The sequence below is a fragment of the Pelmatolapia mariae genome, linkage group LG4, assembly GCF_036321145.2.
Source record: "Pelmatolapia mariae isolate MD_Pm_ZW linkage group LG4, Pm_UMD_F_2, whole genome shotgun sequence".
In the NCBI taxonomy this organism is placed as follows: Eukaryota; Metazoa; Chordata; class Actinopteri; order Cichliformes; family Cichlidae; genus Pelmatolapia; species Pelmatolapia mariae.
Window position 1 is genome coordinate 28641142 of NC_086230.1, and position 13488 is coordinate 28654629.

At 38.5% G+C, this 13488-nt stretch overlaps 1 protein-coding gene across 2 annotated transcripts; it reads right to left on the minus strand.

The window, feature by feature from the left end:
• Positions 1 to 1143: 1143 nt before the first annotated feature.
• Positions 1144 to 6716, minus strand: tmem98 (transmembrane protein 98). 2 transcript variants are annotated; one of them, XM_063472319.1, is made up of 8 exons: positions 6557 to 6716; positions 5582 to 5672; positions 4526 to 4741; positions 2806 to 2937; positions 2661 to 2694; positions 2270 to 2385; positions 2132 to 2191; positions 1144 to 1897 (listed from the first exon to the last, which is right to left on the minus strand). In XM_063472319.1, the coding sequence occupies exons 3-8, from the start codon at positions 4654 to 4656 to the stop codon at positions 1696 to 1698; spliced, it is 675 nt and encodes a 224-aa protein (XP_063328389.1). In that variant the 5' UTR covers positions 4657 to 4741; positions 5582 to 5672; positions 6557 to 6716; the 3' UTR covers positions 1144 to 1695. The 2 variants fall into 2 exon arrangements, with proteins under 2 accessions (XP_063328389.1, XP_063328387.1); XM_063472317.1 differs by having other exon boundaries at positions 5582 to 5675.
• Between the last annotated feature and the right edge of the window lie 6772 nt (positions 6717 to 13488).

The following is a 13488-nucleotide window of genomic DNA, read 5'->3' on the forward strand; positions in this document are numbered from 1 at the left end:
TAGCTATGCATGAAGGGACAGGTAGACATGCTCCAATAACGTCCCTTTAGCTCAAAGCAACACGCTAATTCAGTTTCACCTCAATCAACACACTGTTCCAAACATCCTCATAACACAGCAGTACACAAAGACATACTGTATCTCTCAATGATGCATGGAAGCCCATTATTTATTAAAGGAAAAACAATCTATGTAACACATGTACTGCTTAACAAATTTTGATGTGAATGTGTCAGTCTACTTTAATGTTTGTGTTTTTTTTTTCTTTTTTTGTAGTATGCACATAGAAACTGATGCTACAGCTGGATTTTTTGTTATTTGTTTTTAAGATATCACTCTCAGGTTGGTTCATTGTCCATCTCTGACATAAAAAAAACAAACAAAAAAGACCCTAAAACAAAACAGAAACAAGAGTAGCAAACAAAAAGAACCCCTACTACTTTGTTAACATGATCACATTGACAGTGCTAGCATGCTAATATTTAGCATAATGTGGCTGAGTTCGAAACACTTTTTTTTTTTTCCATTTTGTTGTCAGCATTTCTTGACTTACTGTGTAGCAACGACAAAGTCCAGAGTCATGGAGAGAAAATGCTAACATGCTAATAATAGCATGCTAATCTTTGCTAATTAGGCTAAGATTTTTTTTCCATCTAGAGTAATTTATATTTTACAATATGGCTCTACGTCTGGAGAACAACTTTCACAGAAAATAAGGTTCCTAAATGACAACCGACGAGATTAAGTCCGACACTGAACAATGCAAAGTGATGTGCACATGTGCAGCAACTGTAACAACAACCTAAAACATCATGTCCTATGCAAGATTTGCTAATATATGTATAATAGACGAGCAGTCCGCAATAGTGGGCTGGCTTGAAATCAGCCGTTCTTGGCCTGTGTTTGATAATCATCTTATACCAACTTTCATAGTAAGTTGTTGAGGAATCTCTCAAGAATAAGTCAAAGAATTAAAACATTGTTTGGGGTCTTCTACAATCTGTCTGTACATGTTTCTTTTTTGCCAAACAAACTACTGAGAGCTTAATTGTAAGACCAGCATTGCAATATCTGAATTAATATTAAGATTTGCCAGTGTGGCTAAAAACTTTCAAGAGGAAGAAACACAACTAGAAAAATCTTTTTCTGTGATAATAATATCTAAATCCTTTGCTGCTGATCTTAGAAAATTCACAGTTGGGTGATTTTTAACAGCATAAGAGTATCTGAGGGATTTAAAAAAAAAAACAACAACAACAAAAAAAAAAAAAAACAACATCCACGACTAGCTGACCTCCAAAATTGGAACCATCTCGGGTTAGTCTTCAATTCACCCAGTTTGGGTTCACTGGCTAATGGGTATTATTTTCCTCAAAATGGATTAGCTGACTAAGCCACCATGTGACTATGCAGGCCTGGTTAGGCTGGATTTAGGCCCACCGCTCAGTGATGGCACACTCGAAGACATTTCCAAAGACATTCTGCTGTAAAAATATCTGCTGTAGGGTTACATAAAAATGTCTGTGTGTCAGCCTGAGAGATCTACTTTGAAAATATCACTATGCAGGTGTAGTAAAGTTACTTTAAAAATATTTCATGGTCCTTGCATCTATGATCACAACTTTTTATCTGGAATGAATAATGAGTTTGGGTAGTGTGCCTTTTTGACCCTTCAGACGAACCAGGTGGTTTGCTTTAGATGGCCTGTTCTCTCTGAGCATCAGCTCCAGGTATGCATCGTTCTGGTTCAGAAGCTAGTGCTGCTTCACGCAAAACTACCATGTGATCTTCCGCTGCATGGAGTGACTGGTCGATCCAGTCTAAACTGCCGGACATGTGACAGGCGTTGCGGGTGACCAGGACCAGATGGCTGACAGAAAGGAGGAGAGCGGTGGCCCTGAGAATGAATAAAAACAAACGTATTCAAATCAATGAGCTGCTGAAGGAAGAAAAGCATTTTTATCCCAACCTCTATCATCCATTTGGCCATCTCCAAAATTATTACAGATAAATCAAGTCATGTTGTCACTCCTTTCTGGCTTCTTCAGGCACCTAACCAATCACTGAAGCTGAAAGTCTTTTGCATTAGGCTATCGAAGTCACACCTCTCTGGAAAAATAGATCAAATTACCTGGCATCCAAGAGGATTGGATCCAGAGGAGGGTACATAGATCTGACTACGTCATCCACCCTGTGAGATGGACAACGATAAAAGACGGTCAGTCCATCTTAGTTACGAGATAAAGTTATAAAAAGTGTATCACGTTACCTTGGGCTGATCCGCTTAGCCACAGTGATAATATCACTCAGGCTGGCTGGGGCTTTAACTTTTGCCCCTGAGCCCATCGTCATCGCAACCAGCTTTTCAGTCAAAGTGTGGCAGATCTATATGTGGAAGTAATTGTAACAGCAGCAGTTAGTCAAGTTAATAACATCTAGCAATTAGAAAATTACATACATGTCATTAAATCTCAATATTTAACTTTAACTTTGATGCTTAGTAGACAACAAGTTGCTTTTGTGGCTTAAACGAACGGGAGCTGACAACCGAGACATTCTCAAGTCAGAAAACCCTTCAAGACTTTGATATGCCTACTTAATCTAAACAGACATATAAATTAAAGTTAGAGCTAAATCAGTAAGTTAAATATTTCTGTTACCTTCAGGATAGAGATACAGTGAGACACCAAACCACTGTTGGAGAAAAGAAAACTCAAGAAATTATTTGCAATCCCTGACAGAAAACAGTACATGCATAAAAGCTGTAAACTTCTATAGTTCTACAATGACACGTGTAAGACATACGAGGCATCCTCTATCCAGTCCTCATTCTCTAAGATTGCTTCAATGTGAGGGTTAGTGATGACTACATCATCCAGCTCCAGCTCAGAAGGTTCGCTCTGGGTCTCCATGGCTCCAATCAGATCCACTGTGGGTCTGTGAAACAACAGAAATAAGAGGAAGCGAAATAAAGACTCATTACAGCAGAGAGTAACTGCAGATTGGGGATTATTTAGCATTTACATATATGTGTTGCAATATATCAAAACACTTTTTAAGAAATAAGAACTTTTTAAAAACCAAATGACTAAATGCTGAACAGACACAAACCATGTCCCTTAAAAGGAGGTATTCTACTCTGTTAATCAGATTTAATCTGATTAAAGTGATTAAATGGCGATGGACTGTTATTAATTTAAATCATATTATATTCATTTGTTAAGGCCAAATTATATTCCTACATGCCTAGATTATTATGATGAAAGGCCTGATTTACACTTACCAGACACTTTATTAGATAAACCTCTTCAACTGCTTGTTAATCCAAATATCTAATCAGCCAATCACATGATTGCATTGCACCCGTCACTGCATTTAAACATGATCAAGACGACCTGATGAAGTTCAAACCGAAGACCAGAATGGGGAAGAAAGGTGCTTTGAGTGATAATGAACATGGAATAGTTGTTGATTCCAGGCTGGCTGGTCCAAGTACTTTAGAAACCACTGTTCTACTGGCACTTTCTCACACTACCATCTTTAGGGTTTACTAAGAACAGTCCAAAATTTTTTTAAAAAAGGGAAAATATGCAAGTATTCTCTGGAAGAAAATACATTGTTGCTACCAGAAGTCAGAGGAGACTAGCCAGACTGTTTTAAGCTGACAAGAAGGCAACAGTAACCCAGTTAACTACTTGTTACAATTGTGGTATGCACTCAACATATGGGCTACAGCAGCAGAAGACCACATTGGGTACCATTCTATCAACAAAGAACAGGAAACTGAGGGTATGATTGTCACAAGCTCACCAAAACTGTCTGTCTCAATTTCCATTGTGGCATTCAGATGGTAGGGTCAGAATTTGGAGTAAACCAAGAAAGCATGGATCTATTCTGCCTTGTATAAACATTTCGGGTTAGTGATATAAGGGAGTGTTGGGTATTTATTTTGGCACATTTTGGGCCACTTGGTACGAACTGAGAGTTATTTAAACCGCACAGTCTTCCAGACCATCTCCATCCCTTTATGACCACAGTGTACCCATCTACTGATTACTTCCAGCAGAATAACACTAAGGGAATGGGAGATTTGCATCATCTATGTGCAGCTGACAAATCTGCAGGAAATGTGCAATGCTATGGTGTCAGTATAGAGAAAGATCTCTTAGTAATGTTTCCAGCAACTAGTTGGAACTATGTAACACAAAAAATTCAGGTAGTTGTAAAAGTAAATGGGGTCCAACCCGGTATTTACAAGCCTTGTCAAATGCTGGTAAGTCCCAAGACAAAGTGAATAAATAGGGTGCACTTCTAAATTAATAAAACCGGATGTTTTTTATTTTATTACTGTTCTATGTATATAACAAAAATGCCACATGAATGTATCAAGTCTGTGGAAAATTACAGTACGGATATTTCTCTTACTTTAAAAAACTTGAATTGTGGTAAAAGTTTTGTGACCCTGAATTCAACTGGAAGAAACTCATGTCTCATAGATTTAGAGGCTTTGTGCCGATTCACTGACTTTGAGTCGAAGTGGTGTAGCAAGTCGTGCGGGTGGCAGTAGCGGTGTCTGCACACCACCACCAGGGCAACGAAGGAGGCCAGGAATATGGTGGCCAATACCCCGATTGCCACAATCACCACTGTCTCCATGGTGACTCTGGCTCCCACAGCTCCTGTAGATGGCAACTCGTCGAGGGGGAAAAGTGCCCAAGCTCAATTACAGATGGGCGCTCATCTGTTGTGGAGAGAATAATTGGTAGGTTTAGTTTGATTGGATGAAAACACAGAGGAGAGACATTATCACAACACTTCTGGATATTTCTCTCACAAACTTTTGTTGCAGTACAATTTAGGCATGCCAGAGAGGAGAATACAATAAATGTTTTGTCTCTTTCTAAATTAGGTACACCTATAATACACACATAAAAGAGAACCTTATCTAAGCATACTAAGTGCACTTGCCCTTTTGTTTTGCACTTCAAACAGTATTTGTAATGGGAACAGACTGTTCAATGTACATAGTCTTATTCCAAGACTGGGTAAACATCTTCAGTAGCAAGTCACAAAGTCAACAGCTTAAACGTTCCTACGTGGCAAAAAGCCTGTTAAGACTCACTTTGATTAATAGTGTAACTAGTATACATGCAGACATGTCGCTAAGCTCACAGTCTAAACAAAAGAGAAAGTCTCCTGACCTCTACTTACCGACGTATTTTTGGATCATCCACAGTTTAATATAGATGGTATTTAGCCTATCAGATTGTAAAGTATACACCCTCTGCCCAGTCTAGTCACTCATTAACTTCCCCTGCCATACCTGGTAACTATTATGTGTGCAAACTCACTGAATAATAATGCAGGCCTCGAGGTGCGGCACAACTGATTTGTTATTTGTGAGGTCGCTTAAAAAGCAGTGATTTGGTTTTATAAATGGTTACAAGCACATTTTATTAGGCAGGGCAGCTGAACTTTCAACATTACAACATTGTAAACCTGCATATTTGCCTGGATGATTGTGAGTGTGTGCCATGGAATGCTGTAATTCTCTAATCAGATTAATTTGTGTTACACTCACCGTATCATACAGGGCTTTCTCCTGCCTGAGAGCTTTTCTGACTCTTTGTCTTTTCACAGGCCAGTGGTTTCTGAAAAATCAGTAAAGCCTTCTGCTAAAAGAGAAACAGAGGTAAACAGATTGATTTGAGGTATTTTGGGGCATGGAAAATCTCCACAGAGTCGCTCCCACATTCCTTAGTGCAGTCTGTGTTAATAAGAGCAGCAGCACAGCTTTTCATTACACTTCAGTGAAAATTTCTGACAGCTACAGTAACTAATTAGATCTCAAAAGTCAGGCAAAAACTGTAAATATGCTTAAAAGCAAAAACTGTACTCAAAGTGGCCCTTTATAAAAAGTCAATAAAAAATACCATGCCATTTTTTTTCTCTTAAGTAAAATTGTAAGTACAGAGTCAGTTTAGATTGTGAGTAAAGAGCTTCCACAGGTAATACAGCATTTCGGTAATGAGGAATAATCATGTCTCAGTCAGTACTTTAAAACTGCACAAGCTGTAACTTCCGAAGAGGAAAAAAGAAGAGCAACAAAACTTAAACACCTAAGTTAAAAAGTTACTGGAACTGGTGATAATATTATGAATACTACATATAGTCCATCTAAACATAAATCTAAACTGACACACACACACACACACACACACACTACAAGGCCTTCATTAGAACAGCCGAGAAGAGCAACGCAATTAAACATCACCACTGCAAATGTGAGTTTGGGTTCCCTTTTCATATTCATGCTCTTATCGTCTTTTCTTGAACAAGAGATCAATGAAGACACACCTCTACTCTGATTCTCAGTTAATAATCAAATCCCAATAAAACTTTTCTACTCTCGGTGTTTCACAATTAGAAACATCGACTTTCTAACTTTTTAAATAAGGCTAAAACTTAGTAAATACTTCTAATGTTACGCTTTAATACCCAGGCCACTTTTTGATGTAAAAGAAGATAGCAAATTATGCATTTCCCGGTGACTTACCTGGACATTTTTGTCCTTTTAGTCGTTTCCTGTGAGGAGACAAAACAGTTTACGCTCCGCCGCCGAGAGCGCGGAGACGGCACAGACATCCCCAGACCTGGCACGTGAACGCGCAGGAAAGCAGCTCGTTAGCAGCCGCTTGAAGGCGCAGCGCTGAAGCTGTCGGTGAGTGACTGATGATCAAACTTTTCCCAGCGCGCGCCGGACAGCGTAGCGTTTAGTCTCGCGCGCATGCGGAAGGCTTGAACCGTGTGTGCGTGCGGCGCGCTCTTGCTGGGCTGTTAAGCTGCTTTTGGAAATATCTACAGCGAGTGTGACACACACGGCTGTTCAGCTAACACTGGGTGGCGTACCCTCACTGCTCATCTAACACCTGTGCGAAGGTGACTCGCCACACCCGTCAGGTCCCGTGCTGAAGTTACTGCAGTGGCTGAAGCTAATTAGCAAACTAGGGCTACTAGTGATGCTGTTGCCAATACACCTGCAAATTACATTTATGGAAGAACTTTTTGCGCGTTTTTCTTTATATATGTATCTGCATATATACTCATAGGCAGGAAAATATTTGTACTTCATCGCATTTAGTATATTCAGTTACAATGTTGATCTCACGCAGCTGCGGCATTTTGCCTCGAAACAACTGTTATCTGCACATTTCGACTTTTTTCTTGAAATTTCGACTTTATTCTCAAAAAGGATCACTATTTTTTTCTCAATGTGGTCCTAATACTCTTTTATACCAAAGAGCTATTAGTTGAAAACATGTGTCAGCATATTTTCTAATCATTTTTTATGATTAGAAATTTTTTCATTTAGTTCATTTTTAATTAGTTTACAGAATTGATTTTCTTGTTTCAGTTTAGTTATTTTATTGTTTCCAAATGTTTAGTTTTTTTTTTTTTAAATTAGTTTTTTAATTATTATTGTATGAAGGGCACATATTAGTAACAAGATCTGGGGAAAATCAGTACAAGTATTACAATAAAACAAAATGATTTGAAAACCATTACCTCAGGCTTGTAGACAGTCTCTAAAAATGTCAGTCAGTGCCTCATCAGATAAGTGGCAATGCAATTATTTACCAAAGTAATGGATACTAAAACTAAGGATATTTTTTCTTTTTTCTTTTATTTTAGCTTAGTTAGTTTTCCAAGTTCACAAATTGCTTCAGTTTAATACTTTCCCAAAGACCCATCAGAAATGGTCTCAGTGGAAGAGTGGCAGTCAGGAAGCTATTCTAAAGGAAAGGAAACGGGGAGACAAGAATGAGTTATGCAGAATTCACTGGAATGAATTGGAATGAAAATCAGTGTCAGCAGGTTTCACAGAGTGCTGAATCCAATTTTGAATTTTATTCATGCCATTATCATTGTATAAGGAGGAAGTCAGAAGAGTGGTACAAAAATGAGTGTCTGTGGTGGACAGTGGAGGCGCTGTCAGTGCTCTTTGAGATCCTGTCAAAAATTATAGAATTATGAATGCAGGAAACTACAGTCAGTTTTCGATCCACCATGCAATACTATCTGGAAAGCATCTGATTGGCCACAGCTCCATTCTTCAGCAGTAATGACTGTAAACCAACAGAATCATACCTGGATTTAAAAAAAGAAACATAAAATGGAACACTGTTAGTGGTGGATTGGTCTCCTCAGAGCCCGGACCTCAACATTATTGAAGCAGTGTAGGATCATCTTGACAGAGAATGGAACAAAAAGCAGTCAACATCCAAAGAACACCTTTGAATGTACTTCAAAAAGCCTGGAGAACTATTCCTGAAGACTGCTTGAAGAAATGGCAAGAAAATCTACCAAGAGAGTTCAGGCTGGTTTGAAGAACAAAATTGGTCATATCAAATCAAAGTGCTGTTGTTTTATACACTGTATTTCCATGTATTTTTTGATGTTTCAGTAAATTGATGAAAGCAAAATATAAAGAAATGGAGGGTGGCTCAAGATGTATGAACAGTATGGTATAAAATCTAATTTTATTAGAAATATAGAAAACAAACTGAGGAAATAAAATTCTAAGTAAAGATGAGATAAGACTAAATAGCAGCAATAATTCAATTGTCCCCATATTTAAATAGCCACATGAAACCGGTGATGCATCTTTGGGCTACATAAATGAATATATTCATATCTTTATAGTGCAGATCAATACAAATACTTATCCGACAGTAATGTATTTAAAATAAAAAATGGCCAAGTATCATACCTCACAGTCTGCCTATATAACAGCCTACACTTTGTAAAATGGACTATTCTCCATAATGAAAGTTTTTAAACCGTTGCCGTGCTTCAAACGCTTATACTTTTACACTAAACACTTCTACACAGTGGGCTTTTATTTGGGTTAAAAAGGATCAGCGCTTCCGTTTTTGGTTTTAAATGTACTCTGTAAATAAGTCTCTAGCTTCGCTCACCACTGTATCTGCATTTTAGACCCTTGCTGTGTTTTTCATGGCCGGAGAAGCATAGGTGGAACTAATAGCATTAATTAGCAGCGGCTTCATTCCAGTCAGTCGTCTGGAAAAGCAAACATGTGCCATGGTGTGGCTCTGTTTAACAAACAGCAGACTAAAGCCATAATTAATGTAACCACAGGAGTTTTGTGAAAGCTTTTTGCCGTTACGTGTCAAAAATGCTGTCTGTTTTGCTTTGTTCTGTTTTGTCTGACTTTCGGACAGTTACACATTTCACTGTTAAAATCATCATAAAACGTATGGATTATCTTTCTTTTTAAATATCAAATTACAACTAGTTTTGAATATTGAGTCATTGGTGTGCTTTCTTCTTATCGAGTTGAATAAATACATTTCCTTTATTAGTGACCCGTGAAACAGCACGATCTCAATAATTTTAGTCAGAAGGCTGTTTTTAAAGAATGGCATTTAAAACTTTTAAGACAACGTGGATCTTAAGTCCTTAAAGTTTTCAAGAATCCACAATACCCTGATAAATGACAAATCCCTGATGATATGATCTACCTGCAACTTTTGCAGCGCTTTCAGTCCATGCTAAAGTTGTAGAGGGCCATTTCTCATCCCAGACTTGGAGAATAATTAATAGAGTACAACCTTAAGAGGCATGACCCCTGTGCAAAGTTGTAACATGTGTTTTTTGTCATTCAATCCATCACTGATACTCCAGTCTGGTGCTGTTTCTCATATATTAATGTCTTACATCCACTGTGTGTTCTACTTTATCGGAGCTGATCCATACCACTGGCAGAGATAATTATCCTGAATTTGGAAATTAACATTAAAAGCAGAGTACCTCAGCATAGAGCCAGTAAAAGCTGCTTTATGTTTGAGCAATCCTGTCAGTCACTGCCGTGCATCATTAGGTGTTTGTGCTGCATCCTGGTATAGCTGCATCTTTGAAGTTTATCCCTGCACAATAGTGAATTCGCTGACAGGAAAGAGAGAACTAGGCCAGCTTTTGGCTAAAATATGTCTTTTTATTTTTGGACTCTGAGCCGCAGTATCGATTTTCTTAGTTTCACTAAAATATTTTTCATCTTAAAGCCACAACCACAAAAAGTCGTTCGGTATGTGCTGCTCATTCATCTACCTTGCCTGAGGGCAGTTGCTTATCTTTTCTCTCATGGAAGTAGAGTACTCCAACTTATGTCTGTTAAAGCAAACTTTACTCTTACCTTTGCAATACTTTATGATCATTATCAGCCAGCTTTGAAGTGGCACCATGTGTAAGGTTACATTTAGCTGCATTTAATCTTTTCTCTCTCTCTTGTGGACATATTGTGAGGATAAGGTTCTGTCTAGCAGGTAAGACATTCACTGATTTTTCTAAAGCTACCTCTCAAATCTTGAATCTTAAACAGCAATTACTGTGCTATCAAAATGTGGGAAGGTTTGCCTGCTGTCCATAATCAGAACCAATGGACTGTATCGTAACAGAAATCTCCATCTGCTATTTTTTTCCTGAACTTGTAACAAACTGGTGCACCAGCTGTAGAGTCCTGCTGCCGGCAGGAGGTTGTAAAAAAATGCACAGTTCTCTTGCTACTCTTTTGTTTTTTTTCTCCTTACTATCTCCTTAGAACATGAGCCGATTCCTGACGATAATGAAACACCATGTTAGTCTTTGTGGTATTGTCCTTGAACCCTTAACATAAATGTAAAGGAAGGGTAGTAGCTGGCGATTATCCACCTTCAGCTGATTGATATGGAAGGAGGAGGTGCTTTCTTTTACAGCCCCTGTGCCCTTTCATGACTCCTGTGACCCTGTGCAGCTCTGCGGGCAGGGGATGGAGGGTCATTAAGGGTTCACATGTGGAGAGGAGGGGGTCTGTCTTCTGTAATGGATGGTTGAGGGTGGTCTTAGCGAAGCTGTGGATCTAGAGCAGCGCTCTGGTGATTTTTATTTATTCCTCGCTGTCTCCTAATCAGAAACGGTGGGAAACATTTTTCACCATCAGTGGTTGACAACAGTCTTTGTGTTTGATGCCTGCTGCTGAAAGAGCGGCTATACAAATATGTTTCCATCAGCCTCCCTTGCAGGTGCGGTTGTTTAAGCAGAAAATCTATTTTGTCAATTTTTTGCAGGGTTATTTTATATTATTTTAATCAAATTAAATTAAGTGCTTTCATAAACAGATATATAAAATTTGTTTTCATCCTTTAGATTTAATCAAATGCTCTCTTTAAACGTTTTTAAACCTAATACTTTTCCTTATGTTTTCCCATATGAATTGAGCCGTTGCTTTCAAACATGCTCGGGCCAGAAAATGAGAATGTGTTTGCTTGGAAATAAAGATGAAGAAAATGTTACAAGCACCTCCAACAATATAATGGAAAATGTTATTTTCCAGTCTACCCCCTATTGTATTCTCTATGCCTGTCTTATGTGTTTAGCGGGGGTGGTATTGCTTCCCAGATTTAAGGAAAAAAAGTTTTGTTTTCTCTGTTTTATCAGCACTCTGAAGCTGGGAGGAAAGCATGACAGCACCATCTGTATCATAAATGCAGGAGAAGCAGAAATACAACAAGAGAGGCTTTACTTCAAAACACGTTGTGCAAAAGGTAAGATTAAAGTGCAAACCCAAATGTCCCAGTGACCTGAAGTGGTTTGAGAATGTTTTGCTTCATGCTCGTTACATGAGATGAGTTTATGTATTTTAAGAATCATTACACATTAGACATGATGGCCAAAAAAAGAAGAAGTCCTTAACAACTCCACTTCTATCATCAATACAAAGAGGATTGAATGTATTTGCAGCTTGCAGTTTTTATTTTAAGTTACAAGATTTGTGGATCTTTCAGTTGAATGAGATGGTCTATTGATTTCAGCCAGTAGTCATGAATTCTGTGTAGTGCCTATAACAATTTAGTGAATTACTTGCATGGGAAAAATGTGGAGCCTGTACACCTTGAAGGGGCTTGTGTGAGGGCACTTTTTTCAGCCACTTGGGGGCAGTGAAAACAAGTTGGGAGCACACACTGAACACTCCGGTGGAGTTTGTGCTTGTTCAGCCAAACGGGTCGTTGATTAATGTAGCTGTACTGTGATTGGTCTAGACATATGTGTACATTAATTTGCTGAACATATAAATGTCATTTAAAAAGAAGCAAAAACAGCCCAAACAGTGAAGTGCATTCCAACAAAAACACGCAAGTCAGTCCAGTCTTTAATGAGCTTATACACAATGGAGAAATCTTTGCTTCATGCACTATACGGTGAAGCAGAGACTGAAACAGGATTACAAGGAAATTAAGGACCACTAAAGAGAAGATTATCAGTGCTGACAGACTATTACATTACATCAGAGTCATTATTGGTGTTGAAAATAAAAACTGTAAAAATATAAAGGCTTGGATGGTATCTAATTCCCCAGGGACTTGAACAGGTGTTACCAGAACTGTTTGGTTTGAAAGTAGCTTAGGAGAACAAAGCCAGACTCAATGTTTTCCTTTAGAGAAGGTACATTTGGTGTCATTCATACAGAAGTTGCTGTTGCAGGTAGTTCAGGCCTCTATGTTCCTCAATTCCGGCTGTGACTCAGATGGTAGAGTGGGTAATCTATCAATTGGAAGGTCAGTTGATCAATCCCCCAGCTCTTCCAGTCTGTATAGTGAAGTCTCCAGTCTGCATGTTGAAGTACTGAACTCGTAGTCTCCCTCTGAATGCATCTTTACATTTCGATGCATTTGTATGTGCACACTAGAAAAATATAGATAAAAGCTCTGGGTAAATGAGATTTATAGTAGGAAGTGCTCAACTTGAATAGAAAGCAAGCTTTAGTTACCTCGTCATAACAATTTATTATAAAGAATAAGTTTGATCTAGAGGTCCCTGGTGCCAGGGCACTATATCTGTTATTAATGGTGGAAAGGCTTTGTTATATGGACAACAAGAACAGAATAAAGGTTTAGCTTTATTTGCTGTGTATTCTTCCTGAACTGAACAAAATGTTTCAGCTCATCATGTAAACTATGGCTGGGCGTGACTGAATCACTGGAATGGATATATGGATATATCGAGTATTTCCACACAGAGCTACCGTATGATATACTTTGCCTTTAATGACCCTATTTTATAAGACCTGTGCTGCTTATAAAATTCTTTTAGCTTTTCAAATGTTTAAAAAGACAATTTTCTGTGACGAGGAACTTAAAAAGAGAGAGACCCAAAGAAAAACTTTTTATTTTTTCCTGAATGTTCCCAGCTTTACTCCAGGGATCTAAAGTCCCTGCTGCTCCAAAGGCTTACATGGCTTTCTGATTTATAAGCAGCTGGAATTGCAGGAAGCTCTCTGCAACTGAGAACAACACAATGGCGCTCGGTAGGGTGGGCTTAGATAAAGGGTGCAGGACTCGGTGGAGGATAGGACATAGAATTGTCCTTGAGAATCACAGAATAGAGCAGGCTTTTAGCCAGACGGCCCTGCTTCTTTAGTTTGCTCATCCTAGT

Bases quoted from the DNA above. Each gene is read 5' to 3' on its own strand.
- tmem98 (XM_063472319.1), bottom strand. From the start codon at position 4,656: ATGGAGACAGTGGTGATTGTGGCAATCGGGGTATTGGCCACCATATTC. The intron at 2,192-2,269 runs GTAACGTGATAC...TCCATCTCACAG, and splicing joins GCTAAGCGGATCAGCCCAAG to GGTGGATGACGTAGTCAGAT. The intron at 1,898-2,131 runs GTAATTTGATCT...ATTCATTCTCAG, and splicing joins CCAATCCTCTTGGATGCCAG to GGCCACCGCTCTCCTCCTTT.